The sequence below is a fragment of the Nomascus leucogenys genome, chromosome 2 (assembly GCF_006542625.1).
Source record: "Nomascus leucogenys isolate Asia chromosome 2, Asia_NLE_v1, whole genome shotgun sequence".
NCBI lineage: Eukaryota > Metazoa > Chordata > Mammalia > Primates > Hylobatidae > Nomascus > Nomascus leucogenys.
This window is the reverse complement of record NC_044382.1, coordinates 105,564,089-105,583,982: the sequence shown is the minus strand read 5'-3', so window position 1 is coordinate 105,583,982 and position 19,894 is coordinate 105,564,089. Positions and strand designations below refer to the sequence as shown.

At 36.4% G+C, this 19,894-nt stretch overlaps 1 protein-coding gene across 1 annotated transcript in view; it reads right to left on the bottom strand.

Annotated features, from left to right (window-relative positions):
- The window catches only part of LNPEP (leucyl and cystinyl aminopeptidase), a 103,900-nt gene that overhangs the window by 29,475 nt on the left and 54,531 nt on the right, over positions 1–19,894 (bottom strand). Inside the window, exons 5-11 of the mRNA XM_003277197.4 lie at positions 15,774–15,894; positions 14,937–15,091; positions 12,085–12,198; positions 10,422–10,553; positions 5,049–5,180; positions 2,350–2,510; positions 2,038–2,126 (exon numbers count right to left, since the gene is read on the bottom strand). Coding sequence (XP_003277245.2) covers positions 2,038–2,126; positions 2,350–2,510; positions 5,049–5,180; positions 10,422–10,553; positions 12,085–12,198; positions 14,937–15,091; positions 15,774–15,894 — 904 coding nt within the window. The remainder of the gene's footprint in view (positions 1–2,037; positions 2,127–2,349; positions 2,511–5,048; positions 5,181–10,421; positions 10,554–12,084; positions 12,199–14,936; positions 15,092–15,773; positions 15,895–19,894) is intronic.

Sequence of the window (19,894 nt, the reverse complement as noted above, 5' to 3'; positions counted from 1 at the left end):
GCCTGGGCAACATAGTGAGGCCCTGTCTCTACAAAAAATACAAAAATTAAGCCAAGCATGGTGATACATGTCTGTGGTCCTAATTTCTTGGCAGGCTGAGGCAGGAGGATTGCTTGAACCCAGGGGTTTGAGGCTGCAATGGGCCATGATGTTGTCACTGCACTCCAGCCTGGGCAACAGAGCAAGACTCCAACTCAAAAAAAAAAAAAAACAACAACAAGAAAAAACAAACAAACAAAAAAACAATCAACCAAACAAAAAACAGATAATAAAAGCTGATTTCTTATTGCCCAATTATTTCTAATAGCACTAAAATTAATATACTATCAGAAAGTTTGCAAAATTTCCTTATTAGTTCCTTGTGAATACTCCAGCCATGTTTTGGCTGTGCTTCAGGATATAGGGAGATGGGGTTATTTGCTCTCTCTTGGGTCAGAGACTATCCTTTTAGGGCTCATTCAAAGTTAGAGTTTTGTTTACTCAAAGACAGTAGCAATTCCTTGTACTTCCAGCTATGCTATCAAAGATATGATGACATTACCAACTACCACTAGGATTTTAAATAATTAGATTGTTGCTGCTTTAACACTCCACTATGGTAAAACTGCAATGAAACTGGCACATTCATGTATTTCAGGTGGCATTATCAACTGTAACTACACAATAAAAAGGGCGATTTAGTTATATGTACCAAATCACAAAAGGTACTGCAGTCTTCATTTTTGAAAAGCATTCCTTAAAAAATTTCATATTATGGAAAAGCCTTTAAGATTTGAAATATTTAATTAAGGCAATATTTTATAACAACAAATGGTGAATCAAGTAGGTTAAGTCAATTACTATATATGTTAAGTTAAAAAAGGCAAGATACAGAAATCATTTATACATAATGATTTTGACTAAGTACAAATATTTATTAAAAATGACTATAAACAAATAATCATAAGAATAGTTTTGATAGGGTAATAAGATTTGCTCTCCATTTTCCAGGTTTTATGTAATATATTACATTAAAGATTTACTTTTTCAATAACATTAATGATAGTTAACATTAATACAGCACATAATACGTGCCAGGCATTGTTCTAGGTGCTTCATATAAATGAACTCATTTAATCCTCACCACAACTACATAAAGTAAGTATAATTACTATCTCTTTTGTACAGCTGAGGGAATGAGGCTCACATAACTCGCCTAAAATCATATAAGTGATCAATGGTACTGCTAAGAATTGAACCCGGCAGTCTCCAAAGTCTCATTCCCTTACCCTAAGCTACACTCACCCCTCAAAAATATAGGCTTTGACGCCAGATCCAAATTCAAACGAGAAATTTTCCCTTTTCATCAATCCAAAGCATCACTAAGGGGTCCTACAGAACCCAAGAGCCTTGTGTTTCTTTAGGATGTAAATTAAAAGGAAGATATGTGGTGTGACATTCATAGTGGTATTTAACAAATGGCCCAAAACTACATTTCAATTGCTTTTTATATTGTAGGTCAGCATACACCATGTTTATATGTTACTATTCCCCTCCCCCTTGCTATCATAGTTTCTTGCCCCATTTTCTTGTTCCCCAAAACATATACTATGTCTGCAGGGCATATTGCAATAACTATTTACTCTAAATCCAATCATGAATAAACCTCAATTATACACACAAATCATTTAGAGTGTATCTTGTTAAAATGCAGTTGCCCCAGCCCAACCCTAGACAGTAGACAGCAGAGGATACTTTAAGAAACTCCTCTTATTTTGTAACAAAATATTAATCTTGGGTATAAAAACATGGCATTCGCTATTTTCTTTCAGGAATGCCAGTACATTCTCTGCAAATTTTTGTACCTTATTTCACATGGCTAAAAGCCAGTTTTGTGCATGATATACAGAATCAATCTCACATTAGTCACATCTTGTATATGCAACTCATAAAACCAGTTCAGAGTGTGCACATTGCAAAGTGTAATCTTATATATGCACTCTGATCAGATTTTTAAAATTATGCCATTTCCAATCAGAACTGTCATTATAGTCAAACCTGATTTCTTATCCAGTAATGATACCGATTGATATTTTGAATAATTTCTTCCTTCAGTGACATAGGATAGTGGAATATGCCACAGGTAGCTGTAAAGAGAAAATATTGGAAAATTACTATTCTTTCAGTTAGTTACATATGATTTGTTGTTTTTTTTAAAAAAAATTTGGTAGGAAGGTTAACTTTGTTAAGCTATTCCTAGGAAGGGATAATCTTGTTAGGTTTCACAAGAATTTATGATTATAAAACACTTAAAAATATTTCCACCTGAGGGTGCAAAAGACATGGCATGAAAAGAAAGAGGGCATGTACCTTGTATCTGAAGGCTGAATTTCAGGCTTCATATTTAAAAAGAATCTCTCTTGTTGTATAAAAAGTTCCTTTCCTTTCTTTTGAACAGTCACTAAAGGAAATCCTTTCTGCAGGGTCCAGGTTTTCATCATTCTCTTTACATCTAATGTTTGGTTTGTGACCTATAATATAATATATATTATATATATATATAAACTCTTTTTCCTTAGAAATAAAAATTGGTTTAAAAAATTTTACATTTTAATTTATCTGTACCCTTCCCTCTTTTCCTACCATCTATAAAGACTACATTTAATGTTAATATAAAAAAGAAACATGAATGTTGAGTTTACACTTCTAATATAGGTAAATGAGCAACTGCTAAAAGGAATGTAACCTGGAACAGAGCTAAGTGATAGCTAAGGGAGCGAGGGAGGCACTAGGTTGGGAAGTGGCACATATATCAACCAACTAAGAGTTCATTAAAATCCCTAAATTCATCAAGATTAAAATCCCTAAGAAGGTATAAGCATTCTTTCAAATCACAATACTAACATCTAGAAGATATGAATAATGATATACGGTCTAGATTCAGAAGCATTGCTACTCAATCCTGTGAAGCACCTGAGTCTGGGTTTCTCTTTATACCCTCCACCTCCATAATGATAGTCTCTTAGGACCTAATACTGTGGGAGTGCCAGGGAGCAGCGGCAGCAGAAGAGTGACATATGAACAGGTCAGTTGCCTTAAGTCTTTCTAGAAAACAGCGGTAAACTACTTTGGTGGTCACAGACCTTCTTTCCCAGAAAATATATGAAGTTATCTATAAAATCTGCAACCTAGTGTCAGAGCTTTGCAGACCCTCTAAGGCCCGAAGCCCCTAAGACATCTAGTATCAATAACTAAGAAGCAATTTTTGAACAACAGTCTCTTTAAAGCAGGTGGGTTAAACTCAGGATTCAAATTATTTTTCTAGATTATATATGAATTTGAATTGTAAGCAACAAAGTCATGATGTACCTAAATTGATAAAATCACTCTACTATGGCAGGCCTCACCTCAATCACCATATGCCCATTTATTTAAAGCACAAAAGGATGGAGCAAATCTTCCCATTTTAATTAATCTTATATTTATCATGGCTCTGACCTATTTATTTCTGAACCAGAGGATTAGAAGAAAATAAGCTTGCCTAAAACCAAGGTGCTTTTGGGTGTCGAAGCTGTACTGAAGTGAAGAGGCCAATGCATAATTTGATGTGGGTGCTGAAAAACCTGAGGATACTGTTAGGAACTAGTTTGGGATAGAAAAACACCATGATGCAAAAGTTGCAGTCAATGAGAAAGGCAGAAATATGTTCTAAATGCCAACAGATAAGACAGTAAGTATAAAGTAAACAATGTGGCTTTCAATTGAAATGCTACTATATGATCAGAGGAAAAAAACAATGATTTGGGAACAACTGTTAGGTAATAAGTTCTCAAAGAGAATTCAGAGAGTAGGGAAGGTATATCTTCTGGGCAAAAGACTAACAGCTAGAAAATATCAGGATTCAGATGAGGCAAAGAAGCAGTAAGAGTGTATGAGAAAGATCCAGGGCAGGGGTTCCTAATCTAGAGTCAATAAAACTTTGAAACTGTGTGTGATGTTCTGCACATACGTGGTTTTTCTGAGTAATATGGCCAGAACTTTCATCAAATTTCCAAATAAGTCTGTGATCTTTCTTTCTTTTTTTTTTTTTGAGACAGTCTGGCTCTGTCACCCAGGCTGGAGTGCAGTGGTGCAGTCTCGGCTCACTGCAACCTCTGCTTACCAGATTCAAATGATTCTCCTGCCTCAGTCTCCCAAGTAGCTGAGACTACAGGTGCGTGGACCACGTTGACTAATTTTTGTATTTTTAGTGGAGACGGGGTTTCACCATATTGGCCAGGCTGGTCTCGAACTCTTGATCTCATGATCTGCCCGCCTTGGCCTCCCAAAGTGCTGGGATTACAGGCATGAGCCACCACGCCCAGTCAAACCTGTGATCTTTCAAAGTATTATGACCCATCAATCTAAATCAGGGTAACAAACACAAATGCTTATAAGGGTTTTGCAGTCAGTATACATGCATGAAGTAGCCCGGGTTCATGTGCTGCTTTGAAGTGTAACTTCCACATAATTACACTGCTTGCTAGAATATTTCCAGGAATGACAAAATTCCAACAGCAAAATCATCCAAGGGTAATATGCAGTCAGCTTGTGATGTATCATCTACTCTGGAGGAACAGTCACAAAGGCAAGCGATTCATAGAGCAGAGTACAGAATCATTCAAAGGAGGCAGAAAAACTAAAAAAGGGTAAGGACAGGAAAAGAGATTTCTAGAAAAAAAGTCAAATAATGAAAATATAGTAATATTCATTAATACGGAGAAGACAACTTTCCTACAAAATAAGAATAGAAGTTAAGGTACAGAAAAAAAAAAAAAAAAAAAAAAAACAACAACTGGCTACCCAAGCCCACACACGTCTTTTTCAGCAACTAAGAACAGCACTCCCATTTCTTGACATAAAATTTAGTGCTCCATTCATAAATATTTATATAGCAAGCTCCATCCCCCCCTTTCTTAAATAACTATGCTTTGTACCACAGAATAACTTACACACATGCTAAAAAGTATAAATAGACGAACTCCTCTCTTTTTACAGTAAGAGCTAAATAAATTACCCAGGTCACTTACCTCATTAAAACTATCCCACAGATCATCACTTTGAATGCATGCATAGCTGTGATTATGCAGGTAAAGGACAACAGCATGTTGAAACACATCTTCGCTAAGGTAAGTTTTCAGCATCAACAAGAGAGAAGCTCCCTATTCAAAAAAAAAGTGAGGAAAAAGAAAGAAAATAATAGAATACTATAGATTATCAAATTGGGAATCTAAAATTCAAACTATAGTCATTCTAAAAATTTACTTCCATATGTAGAACTTAGTTATAATACACTGCTACTTAGTCTCATATAACTAGATGTGGACTGTGTTCAACTGTCTTAAAATTATTTTAAAGGATTTGAAAAAGAATTAATGAGTAGATTCCCATGTGCACTATTCTAACCATGAGTCATTCTGTGTGGTCTATTGGTATACTCGCTGTTTCAATGTTAGTGTTGAAAAGCTAAGTATTTATAAAAACATTTTAATAGAAAAACATGCCAAATTTTCTGTGGCACCCACACCTCCATCCTCAGTGCTTAAATCACCCATTGAATTCATGAGCACACACTGCGAGACACAATAAATTGACAAGGCTCTCAAAAGTCTCCCTGCTAGGTAGGTCATTAATTTCTTATTTTAGTATATTGTGTTGTGAAGTAACCAGAATCTCTCTTCTTCCTGCAGAATCACTTCAAATGCTTGGAACTAACAAATGTATAGGGCAGTGAGCATACTATTAAGGCCACACTATATCCACTGATGTACATATCATCATTCCCAATCCTGAAATAAGCACCACCTCCTCTGTGACGCCCTTCCTGGTTTGAAATACAAATCACATTTCTCCATCTTCAATACAATTTATATGGCATCCTGTATCTGTTACACATTTATTTCCTCATCTGTGCTATAAGCTAACTGAGAGGAAAAAGTGAAAACTCAACTCCAATGACAAAAACAATGCCCACTACATAGTAGGCACTCTAGTAGTTTTTGAATGAATTTCACTTTTGATAAAAATGTAGTAATGTCAAGACTATTGTACACATAACTAAATTATTACCTATTACTCTCATTTCTCTATCACACTTCATAGCTATTACTTGTTCTATAAATTTAAGTACTCATTGTCCCCAACAGTCCTTTCTGCATCACCAACTTCTCCCTTCATACTGTAACATGCCCATTAACAAAACAAAAACGATGTAACATTCCTAATTTTAAACAAATAAAAGACTCTCTACCTTTCCCTAACTTCACCCTCCTCCAGTTACCGTGCTATTTTTTTTGTTCCCCAATTGTAGTAAAACTCCTCAAAAGAGTTGTCCTCAATTTGCCATCTCCATTTGCTCTTTCCATTTTCTCTTGAGCCATCTTCTAATCATCACTCTACTGTAAGTATTTTTTTTTTTTTTTTTGAGACGAAGTCTCACTCTTGTCACCCAGGCTGGAGTGCAATGGTGCGATCTCTGCTCACTACAACCTCCGCCTCCTGGGTTCAAGCGATTCTCCTGCTTCAGCCTCCTGAGTAGCTGGGATTACAGGCACCACCACCACGCCCAGCTAATTTTTGTATTTTTAGTAGAGACGGGGTTTCACCATGTTGGACAGACTGTTCTTGAACTCCTGACCTCAGGTGATCCACCCACCTCGGCCTCCCGAAGTGCTGGGATTACAGGCGTGAGCTACCACGCCCGGCTGGAAGTATTTTTATCAAGGTCACTGGTAAACTTCCTGGTGCCATACAAATGTGAATTCTCAGGCTCATCTTATCAACCTATTGATAGCATTTGATATAACTGATCAACTGCTCCTCCTTGAGAGCTGCAGGACACTACTCTTGATTCTCTCCCTATTCACTGGCCATCCTTCTCAGTCTCTTCTACTGAATCCTCCTCATCTTCCAATGAGGAAAGTGTGTCCTCGCATCTTATCTTTGGACCGCTTTTCTCTACCTAAATTTCCTTCCTAGTTGATCTCCCAACTCCAAGGCTTCCAAATGATCCCCTGATTTATATATCTAATCAGACTTCTTCCCCCTTGAATTTCAGACCCATATCCATCTGCCTGCATGGTATCTCCATTTGGATATCTAATCCATATCTCATACTCACTCAGAAATGGAAATTTCTTCCCCCTTCTTTCCCTAAACCTACTTCTAAAGCAGTCTTCTCCATTTCAGCAAATGGCAACTCCATTTTTCCAGTTGTTCAGGTAAAAATCTTAAAGTTACCCTGACCCCTCTCTTGTATTTCATATCTAATCCATGAACAAATTCTACTGGATCAATCTTTAAAATACATTCCAAGTCCAGTTGTATCTCCAACACCTTCACAACTTCCACCCTTGTCCAGGCTACCATTATCTCGCCACCCATCTATTACAATAACTTCCTAACTAGTCCTCTTTACTCCGGGTACTGTTGAAGACTAGAGCGACCTTTTACAAAATAAGCCATATCATGGTACTTCCCTGATCAAATTGCTTTTCATTTCACTTAGAATAAAATCAAGGTCCTTACCATGGCTTAGCAGACCCTATAATAATCTGGCCTCTTACAGTCCCTCTAACTTCATCTACTACTTTCTCCTCTGCTTACTCTACTCCAGATAACATTGGATCCTTGCTGGTGCTTGAACATGCAAAGCAACCTTTTATCTCAATCTCATATCTCTCTCAATCTCATATCTCATGTGGGGGTCCTCAAGACCAGTTCCAGGTTTCATGATGCACTAGAAGGATTCACAGAACTCAGCATGTAGTCATACTCACTGCTATGATTTATTACGGTGGAAAGATATGAAGTAAAATCAGCTAAGATAAAAGATGCATGGGGCAAAGTCCAGAGGAAACCAGGCACAAACTTCCAAGTCCTCTCCCAGTGAAGTCATGCAGGATGCACTTAATTCCTCCAGAAAGTTGTGACAACATGTGCGAAATACCATCTACCAGGGATGATCATTAGAGATTCAGCACCCAGGCTGTTTACTGTGGGCTAGTCACGAAGGTACCTTCTGCCTAGCACATACCAAAACTCCAGACACCCAGAAGGAAATCAGACTTTCAGCATAAACTATATTGTTTAGGCACAGTGAGCCACTCTTATCATGCAATAGTGGGAACTTTCCCAAAACCCAAGTTCCCACATGCCACCCAAGGGCCAACCTTGCAAGCAGGTCTTTCAAAGAATAGCAGTCTCAGGCCTCCTACATTAATTCTTTTCTGCACACAAGCACTATACATTGATAATTTCCTCTGCCTGGAATATTATTCCCCAAGAAAACCACATTCCTCATGCCTTAGATGGTGTTCAAATGTCACCATACAGGAGGGCTTCTCAACCACATTATATTATAAACACCATTTCCTTTGTCATTCTCATTTCCCTTATCACGCTTTATTTTCATATTAGCACTTAACACAATACCTACTTATTCATTCATTTGTATACTGTCAGTCTCTACCTTTGACCCCTGAAATGGAAACTTCACAAAAGAGACAAAGTCCACCTTGTCCCCTGATATAACCCCAGCACCTAGAACAATGGCTGGTATATGGTTAGTACTTGTAAGATTTGCTAAATGAATGAATTCTTGCAAGGCAACCTGCATCAGAATTAGGCTTGATGATTATAAAGACCAAACAGAATATGTCTGCTAAACGTATTTCCCTGCTGGTACTTACCTTCTTGCACACAATACTTATAAGTTATCCAGTATCCCACTTCTCTTAATTACACAGAATATTTTTGCCAAATTCCCAATTCTGAAACAAGTAGTTACCATGTTGACAGGGGTTGACTATGGTATGGAAACTACATGTTCAGAAGACACTGAATTCTGGGTTTAGAGGGTTGGGGTCAGTGGCAGACAGAGCTCTGTTATGACTCTGTTCTCTTATTATATACTGAACTTAGAGCATTTTAAGCAGGTTTTCAAATCCTGAAATAACTGCTCTAAGTTTGGTATAATAACAGAACCTCAAGTTTTAAATTTTCTTTATTGACAGGTCCACTATGGTCTTCAAAAATCACACCAGTAGCTCTAATTGGAATAGATTTAATATAGCTAACTGAACTCCTGATTTTCTTGTTTGTTAATAATACCTGTACAATAATTCTTCTTGTCAGTCAGGTTTGAACCTGAAAAACATTTCTGCCTCTTTCTTTACTGGCCTTACCCTGTCACTAATACTTTAAGTACTTTCCCTGCCCAGTATTTTTTATACCCATTGTTTTCTTTCCACCCTTACTAGCACTCCTCATTTCAAACTTTTACCATTTCATGCCTGGACTTTAGCAGCAATTTCCTGACTTTACGTTTCTCCCCACTTAAATCTACTTTATAAACTGAAACCAATTTACTTTTCCTAAATAATAACTTTAATCAAGTCATTCCTCTGTTCAAAAGTCTTTTCAAGCTTCCTATTGCATAGGAAAAAATAATTCCTTATGGTATCCAGAGCCTTCTACAACTGAGCCCCACACAACTTTCTCTTCTCTTCCCTCTTCACGTGTGGCTTCCACTGTGGTCAAACACTGACTCTCTGAAAAAACATCACTTGCCCATTAGTACTTCATTTTCTTTGCAGACCTCATTGTTCCATTCCTGCCTTACCCTATACTTCACATTCCTCTTTACCTATATTTCAATTATTTAAGCCAACTCAATTCCCATTTACCTCCCAAGTTTCTCTTCATTATCCTAGGCAAAAATTCTGTCCCACTCAGCACATATTACCTCTCTTATTGCTCCACAAGTACCAACCACCTGAACTTTCAGCTACTTGATGACATAGACTGTATCTCACACATTTTGTGCATTTTCTTCTCTACCTTGTCTGACAGCCATAACATTCATCCCTCCCCACAACACAAATGTGAATGACACTGTTGTCCCTATTCTTCCATTCTCTGACCTATGGTGATCCGAATGGGATTTAACATTCTGCTTTTTCTTTACCTTGAAACCCAGGGCATGTGTTTCAGATTCTGAAATCTAATCTTCAATTCTTAGAATCTCTTTTTGCTTACTTGTTTTGGCAATCCTGACTTGACAGCATACCTCAATTCTGAGTAACACAGCCAAGAGCTTGCTTAGGACCTTCCCCGAACATATTCTGCCTGTAGATCTGGAGAGTAAACTAACTTTAAAAGATGCATTGCTATAAGATCTGGTTAATTTTCCGGAATACTAGTCATACAACTTAAATGAGAGTCAGAGAAAGAAAAAAACCCACAAAAAAGTTATGACCAAGATTTATATAGAAGCAAACATTTTATAGTTTACCATTAATACCTGAAAAAAATTTAATCTTTAAAATAATCTAAATCACGCAGCTTGCTCACATAACGAAATTTTAAACCCACTCCAACTACCTTTTTGTTCACAGCAATACCTTAAAATAGGAAAGAGAATCAAACATTTCTTCAATTTGTTCTGAAGACCGAACAGATGATGATATTGGATGAGATGAATTTAAGGAATCTTTCTTCATGGTTTTAAATCGAGCATCTAAGAAATCTTCATACTGTCAAAAAATGAAAAGATTAGAATATCACAAGTAGTATCAAATGCAAAAGTATAGTAAATTATTTATATGAATTAGACTAGTGTGTAAGATCATTAGGAAAAAATGACCAGCATCACTAAACTTCAGGATATAAGCTTTCAAAAATGTAGGAAGATTGTAAAGTTTATGAATATTCCTTAAATTTAAAGATACAATTATAACCTGGCCACATTAAAATTAGCATTTCCTAAACAACAGCATAAGGGAAAATTAAGAATCTATTACCAAAGTAAACAAATGCCAACTCTAGGTATCCAAGATGAATATTCTAAAAAGGTTAGCATATATTTTTTTAAATGAAACCTGAAGTTTAAAAAGAGAAAGAACAAAAACTGGTCCTTAGGCTGATTTCTCATATATAGTCTAGAATTTCTACTAAGAAAATATACATTTCCCTTACCTGAGGTCAGTTTTAAATAAAATGTAACTCTTAAACAGAAATAATTCTTTAAGAGCTCAGCAGATCAGCTCCCCTAGAACATGTATTAGACATTTTTACACATTCTGGGCACCACCAAGTGGTCAAACTGTGTATCTCATTACTTAATTAAGTAGTATACATGGATTTAGAATATCTTTCTTAGTATTCTAGCTACCACTTGATATTAATTAATATCAATTAATTTCCCCTACCACTTGAAATTTTTCAACAAGCGCTATCTAAAATTTCAAATCAAAAGCTCTAAGAGTACTTCTGTTTTAAAAGCCATCTTGGATCATAACATCAGGAAGTTTAATAGAAAGTCAAAAAATTTGGGGGTTGGAAGGTATCTTTACACTTTCCCACCTATTGTTTGAATTATCTTGACAATATCTGTCATATCATGGCCTAGCGTGTTTGAATATCCCTAAGTACTGAAAATATTTCCCAAGAGTCTAATACCATAGTGACACGACTATTATACTTCTCTGTACTGAAATGATATTCCTAGTCTTTGGAAAAAGGCATAAAATGTGGTTTGTACCTTAAAAAGGGCAAATTATTTATTTGTACCAAGCTATATATCACTATTGCAAGAATGTACACAGTGATAATAGAGAAATGGTATTGTTATAAAATGTTTTAATTTTTTATCTAATTTTTACACAGGATAAAAAAGTTTTAAGTTTACACAGGATAAAAAAGTTTAAATTTTACACAGGATAAAAAAATTTAAATTAGACTTTGCAACTTTAAATTCCTGCAAGCAGAAGAACTATAGCTGTTTAAAAGAAAATGTTGCAAAACAATTTAAAATGTTCATCTTAATGACAAAAATATAAAACAATCTTATATAATTTCAGTTTTCAATGAAACACATCAATAAATAATAGCATCACTTTCATTGTGAAATCTCAAAAGGTATAGATATCAATAACCAAGGTCAAGTTTGGCATACCTTCCTAGAAACATTTTCATTACTCCAGATGCATAGAAAATACATGAAAATGTGATTTGACTATTTTTCCTCCTAGCATTCATAGAAGGCCAAAGAAACCCTGTACTTACACTAGAAAGCTCTTTGAATATTTTTTCCAAAGAGAAATACTCCATGAAAGTGGCAAAACCTTCATTCAGCCATAGATCATTCCACCACTTCATTGTTACCAGATTGCCAAACCACTGGGGGAGAGAAAACAATTAACCCACAGGATATTTACAGCCTCAGGAATTTTTTAAATAATTGGCTGAAGTGTCATATTAATTATCTATAACCTGATTACAATGTCTTAAAGATATACTGATATTATAGTTAAAACAAACTATATTCAAATTAATTTAAAACTTACAAAAGTTGTATACATTTACTTTAAAAATAAAAAAAAATTTTAATCTTTTACCTTAACTGAATGGGAAACAAGCAAGAAAGGTTATTAGCATATTTATCAATGTAACAAACATGCAATATAGCATGAATAGCATGAATATAGGGAAATAAAAACTGTTTTTGGCCACCCCATAAAGTGAGATTTCCAAGATAATGACATTTTTCTACCTTCTAATATCAAGTTAGTAAGATTATTTTCCATTGTATCTACAACCACCCATGAAAACTAAAAAGTCTCTATGTGAGAGATTTTCCTGTAATCAGAAAGCCTATACTTTGTTTCTCCTCAGTTGCCCAAATTGAAGACAGTATTTAAATGATTCAAAATAGAATTCAAACAATATTCCTTAAGAAAGTAGACATATACAGGCTGGGCATCGTGGTTTACACCTGCAATCCCAGTGCTTTGGGAGGGCAAGGCAGAAGGATTGCTTAAGGCCAGGAGTTCAAGCCAGCATGGGCAACATAGTGAGACACTCTCTCTACAAAAAAATTAAGCCAGGCATGGTGATGCATGCCTGTGGTCCTAGCTACTTGGGAGGATGAGGTGGAAGGATCAGTTGAGCCTAAGAGTTCAAAATTGCAGTAAGTTATGATCATGCTACTGCATTCCAGCCTGGGTGACAGAGTGAGATCTTGTTTCTTTAAAAAAAAAAAGATGGCATGTATATAAACAAATTAAGTCAGAAAGATCTTTAAATATTTTCTTCTATGAGGTAGTAAGAAGAAACGAAGAAGGAAAAAAATAATAGGAGATTCTCCTTAAAAAACATATCTAAAAAGGCCGGGCGCAGTGGCTCACGCCTGTAATCCCAGCACTTTGGGAGGCCGAGGCGGGCGGATCACGAGGTCAGGAGATCGAGACCATCCTAGCTAACATGGTGAAACCCTGTCTCTACTAAAAATACAAAAAATTAGCCGGGCGAGGTGGCAGGCGCCTGTAGTCCCAGCTACGCGGGAGGCTGAGGCAGGAGAATGGCGTGAACCCCGGGGGGCGGAGCCTGCAGTGAGCCGAGATTGCGCCACTGAACTCCAGCCTGGGTGAAAGAGCAAGACTCCGTCTCAAAAAAAAAAAAAAAAAAAAAAAAAAAAAAAAAATCTAAAAAAATCCTTGAAATGAAAATTGTAAGATACGTAATTTGGTCAGTGTGGTCTTGGGCTTATCTCAACTCAGCAGCAAAAGGACGAGGTTACTGCATAAAACAAAACACCTTTGAGAATTACAATAACATTTTTCTAAGATATTATCTTAAAACCTGTTTCAGAGGAAGATGATTTCTAAGTCCTAAAGAGGAAATAACAGAGAAATACTCCCAAATGGTGATGGGTGGCTTCAGAAATAACAGACCTAGAGGAGATCCCCCAAAAGACATCTTATCTATATGACCTATTTTTTTTTGAGATGGAGTTTCACTCTGCTGTCAGGCGGGAGTGCACTGGTGCAACCTCGGCTCACTGCAACATCTGCCTCCCGGGTTCAAGTGATTCTTTTGCCTCAGCCTCCCAAGTAACTAGGATTACAGGCATGCACCACCATGCCCAGCTAATTTTTGTATTTTCAATAGAGACGGGGTTTCACCATGTTGGCCAGGATGGTCTTGATCTCCTGACCTTGTGATACACCTGCCTCGGCCTCCCAAAGTGCTGGGATTACAGGCATGAGCCACTCCATCTGGCCCATGACCTATTTTTAAAGCAAGTAAGAATGTGCTCATATGCCAGTTTGTCATGAAGTCTTCACAAGAGCTCGATTCATATAAGGTGCTTGATGTAGGAAATAAGCTGACCAGAATACATCCTATTCATATCCTGCCACTGTCATGACATCACCCAAACCATACCCAATGCTAGTTAAGCACCTCATCCAGGGCAAAATAGAGACAAGGTGTCAGGGAAGAATGGGGGTGTTACGTACCCATATAATTTTCTTTCTTTCTCTCCATGTCATACAAACAGTACCTTTGCCATTTTCTCAGAAATCCCCCTCTCCAAAATTAACAGAGAACCCCATTCCGGCAGGAGATGAAAAAAAAAAACAAAACCAGCCCTGACAGCTACAGTTTGAGTTGTCAGAAGGATGCAACTTAGGGAAAGAGATTCTTCCCCACAAAGTTATACTGGGCAATGCGCATTTGTCATAGGTGATGCAGCTGTGTATTACTGAGGGGGAAAAAGAGATCTTGAAGAGATAGTGGCTCTTCATGGCCCAGTGCTGCTACTTATTAGCTGTATGACTTATGGCAAGCCATTTATTTAAACTGAGTCTCAGTTTTCACATCTGTAAAATGTGATTAATACCCACCTTAGAGAAGTTGTGAAGTAAGACAGATGTGAAAATGCTTTAACCTGTAAAGTCAAACATCTGATAGCATTTTCATTTGAAAATGAAGTTTGTGTTTAAAAAGCATCTTTCTATTATAAAAGAAGGCAATACTTTAAAAAAAAGGAATTATTAACATCTAAATGCTAACAATAACTCCGAGACAGGAAGTAGACCACAGGTATGACATAGAACAGCCTTGGTTGCTAATACCTGGTGGGCCAGCTCATGAGCAATGATTTTAGTCACCAGTTTTCTATCCACCACTGAAGAAGTGTTATTGTCATACAGAAGCGTCTCCTCTCGGAAGGTGAGCAAACCCCAATTTTCCATTGCTCCTGCTTCAAAGTCAGGAATAGCCACCAAATCTGGACATAACAGGAAATAAGTGGTCAACTTTCCCTCACCTTAGGCATTTTCTACTCAAAGTATTTTATTCAATGGTTTATCACTGTGAAAGCAATGAATTCTTTTTATACTTCTAATAAATGGAATCTTCCTTATGCTAGCTCTGTATGCTCTCTACCCACATGTCAGCTGAGGAAGACCTGTTCAAACCCTTTTAGGTCACTGTTCCACTGTCTCTTAGTGAAGAAAGAGATGCCTAATTCCTTTACAATCAATCAGCTTCCCAGAGCAAGAAGGACAAAGTTCACGGCCAATACTCTACTCTCTAGGACTAGCTCCATGTTGAACAGTACTGAAATGTTCTTGCTTTCCTGAGCTCCCGTTACTCAGTTTTTTCTTATTTAAACCGGGTATTTCTTGGAAGTTAGAATTAGTCAAATTGCAGACTAAGCCATAAGCAAATTCCCACTTACACAGCACCTTTTTAGCAGCCCTATAAACTTAAGTGTTTTAAGCTCCAACTTCAGATATATTCATGAAATCTAAATAATCTTAACAAATACAAACATTTTTTAAAGCATTAATAATGGTTTTTGGTTTTCTCTGCAAACAACTTGGGCAGAACCTCTTTCTAAAAAACATTCACAAAATAAATCTAGGTTCTAATTATAACAAAAATCAGAGACACTATTTGATTCTTACCCAATTTCTTAAGTGGGTACTGAATTTCAAAGTAGTTTTGATAAAACTCAAGAAGCTTTACAGTTGTTTCCAAGGCATAGTGAACTTGACCAATCTTTTCTGGTACAGCATATATAGAAACCTAAAGGAAAACATTATGTATGATGTAAGGACAGGTACAATTAAAATGGCATGATACTCAAGTAGCACTGTCAAGACTAGCATATCTGAAAATTCTATAGAATTGTATGAGATCCTTCTGGATAGGAACACTTGCTTATGGTTACTTTAGCCCCAACAGAGTTTAGCAAGTCCCTTCCACAAATACAACATTGTTGAAAGACTTACTGATTCCAGCCCCACCGCACCCTCCCACCCCGCTTTTTTTTAAGCTAGCAACATCCAAAATAACTACTTTAGGTCATCTTATAGCAATTTATAAGTATTTGCCTATTTAATTTTATGATACTCTTCTCTTCCTCTCCCATTAGCTGCCCTTCCTTACTTATGAGGTAAAAAGATTGAGAGTTATTTGAAAGACAAAACTAAATTTTCATCCTTTCAGGACCTATCACCATACCTGGCATCTAGCAGGCATTCAACACTGAGGAGTCACATCTTATGATGGAGTTAGTTCTAAAGTTAATATGTAAGGCATAGATTGCATATGTGTTGAAATTATCCTAGAAAAAAACAATTAGAGACCAGCATATTCTCTTCCAGTAAGTATGGCACAGCCAGTTTTTCTTCCAATGCTGTGGACAGCTAACTTTTTTTTCAGTTGTTGGCTTGTTTTTAAGGATCATGTTGTAAAAATATATATATTATACAGACAAACACTTGTTTTATGAGTTGTACACAGAACTGAAACCAACCAAGGGAACAACAGGTTCACGTCTCCCACTTCCCATTCACTCCAGGGTACATACTAAGAGACAAAGCAGATGGAATCATCCTTATTATTAAATTGCAATTCTTGCTCACTCTCTCTTTTTTTGGCTAAATGAATAAATTAAACATACATGATGTGACAAACTATAAACATCTTATTCAGTAAGTATCAAAAGGCAAGTGCTAAACAGCCATGTTCAAAGCAATGGGTTTTACAAAACAATATTTATTCTTTTCTAATTGATTTTAAAAAGCCCTCTATACTCACCTGGAAAAGTGGGATGTAGATTAGACACAGCAGAAAATAAAAGCCTCAAAATGAAGATCTCAACAGGTGGAAAATGTAAACTTTTCAAACAATTCATAGTTTGGAAAAAGCACATTGGTGAATTCTAACTCTAATTTTAGTTTCTCATTAAATTTAAAAACTGTCAACAATTTCTCAAAGCAAACAAAAACATAAAGTGGGGAAAGGACACCTTATTCAACAATCAGCAGAGTGAACAGACAACCCACAAACTGGGAGAAAATCTTCACAATCTATACATCTGACAAAGGCTAATATCTAGAATCTAAAAGCAACTCAAACAAATCAGCAAGAAAATAAAACAATCCCATCAAAAAGTAGGCTAAGGACATGAAAAGACAATTCTCCAAAGAAGATATATAAATAGACAACAAACATTTGGAAAAATGCTCAACATCACTAATGATCAGCGAAATGCAAATGAAAACCACAAAGCGATACCACCTTACTCCTGGCAAGAATGGCCATAATCAAAAAAATCAGAAAATAATAGACGTTGGCGTAGATGTGGTGAAAAAGGAACACCTTTACACTGCTGGAGGGAATGTAAACTAGTACAACCACTATAGAAAACAGTGTGGAGATTCCTTCAAGAACTGAAAGTAGAGGAATCATTTGATTTGTCAATCCCACTGCTGGGATTGAGCAATGAGTGGATAAAGAAATTGTGATATATATACATACCATGGAATACTACTCAGCCATAGAAAGGAATGAAATAATGGCAATTGCAGCAACCTGGATGGAATTGGGGACCATTATTCTAAGTAAAGTAACTCAGGAATGGAAAACCAGACATTGTATGTATGTTCTCACTCATAAGTGGGAGCTAAGCTATGAGGATGCAAAGGCATAAGAATGATACAACGGACTTTGGGAACATGGAGGAAAGGGTGGGAGGGGAGTGAGGGATAAAAGATTACACATTGGGTGCAGTGTATACTGCTTGGGTGATGGGTGCACCAAAATCTCAAAAATCACCACTAAAGAACTTATCCATGTAACCAAACACCACCTGTTACCCAAAAACCTATTAAAATAAAGCAAAAAACTGTCAACAATTTCTAAGAGGTCAAATAGGTTTCAACCATATTGTCTTTATGTGAGGCTTCAGTCTATAGAACATAAGCATTAATCACAGAAATATGGAGGTGGCATAAAAATTAAACAATATAGAATGTTTAAGTAAATGAACAAAAAATGAAATATATAGGCTCTGTATTTACAGTGCTGGCGTTCAAATCTCTGCTATCTGTATGACCTTGAGCAGGCTAGTTAACCTTACTTTCCTTATCCATAAAATGGGGATAAAAGTGGCTCCTACCCTCACAGAGTTGCTGTGAGGATTAACTAAGCTAATACATGTATAGAACTTAGATTAGTGCGTGACACAATGCCTAAGTGTTCAATAAATGGTAGTTATTATCGTTATTACAAATAGACTCCCATCGGAATTGAGGCAAAATATGTGTGAACAGAATATTTGTGGTTACAGTTACTGGAAGAATTATATGTATAGCACTGGAGTTAACCAATTAAAAATACGTTGCTTTCTAAAGTAACAAGGGAAGAAATTTATTCTCCCATATTATGTGGCCAACCGTACTTCATTAGCCCAGCCTTCTAACATCTGAAGCCCTAGATACGGGACTGTGACCACAACTTACTGAATTCAGTCACCGCCTACAAGCTGATCCTACTTACTGCATTTCCTGCATCTTTCCCCTACAGAAGTCAGTTTTAATATACACACACACGTGCACGTGTACCTGACATACAATTTTTAAATCTTCAGCTATCATCATAAATAATTGTATCAAGATCAATGGAATTTAAGACAAGTCTTTATTAGCTGTACCTATTCTTTCCAGACAAACATATCTTGTGTTACAGTTGCCTCAATCATCTAGAAGATGGTATCCCAATAGAAACATCACCCATACCTCCAGATTACTCCTAAAACATTCTTCTGCCACACACACACACCATTTGGCAACTCCCATCACTGAGCACCTTTCCTTAGAGGACAAGTCAGGAGAAAAAGTTCACATGAAACTGAACTTTGACCAAAGGGTCCACTTATTCCCATCTCTGGAATACAATGATTAGGAAAAAATGTAGTTTAATACTTTATCTTCCTTTCTACCTCTTTTTCTTTTCCTTAAAAGAACATCTGTAATGAGTTCTTACGAGAGATAAATAATCTGGTCATTATAATTATTATCAAGCTTTTCTAAGAGCAACAGATGCAGTAAGAAATAGAGAGAGCAACCTAGCTTGAACAGCACTCTGGACTTGGTAAGAGTACTCTAAACATTGTTAAATAAAAGTCAATGGGCACTCAGGCCTTAAAACTTACAACTTGAAACTTTTCTTGCCAGATCTCTTTCAAAGGTCTTATAGGAGATTTCTAAAAACACAACTAGAAACATCCCTGATCAGCTCTCAAAGAAGGTTAACATTGAGCAATAACAGATTTAAGTTTAACTTATTTGTTTCTTAATTTAATAAAAACAAAAACTAACAAAAGCAAAAATAGAACAAAACCTCATACCCTCAAAAAGGACAATAATATGGTCTGCAAAATTTATAAAGGCAGAAAATATTAGAAGCTTCAATCCTAAATTTTCTGAGAGACACCAGTCTTCCTCAACAGATAACTGGACACACATAAAAGCAGAAATTCCACCCCTCTCTCCCGCAAAAACAGTTAAGTCTATCCAGAATAACTGATTAGATGGCTTTAGGAGAATGATATAAATTGTGTACAATGTTCCAGGCTGGTGGAAGATAGTTGAGGTAGAAATGTTTTTAATGGAAATTTGGAACAAAGTCATGTAGTCATGTTTCTGACTAAACATGAATAAATTAAAATTATAACTTCACATGGATGATACTGGTGAAGTTATATTTCTATTTGAATGCTCAATGTCAGATGTGGTGT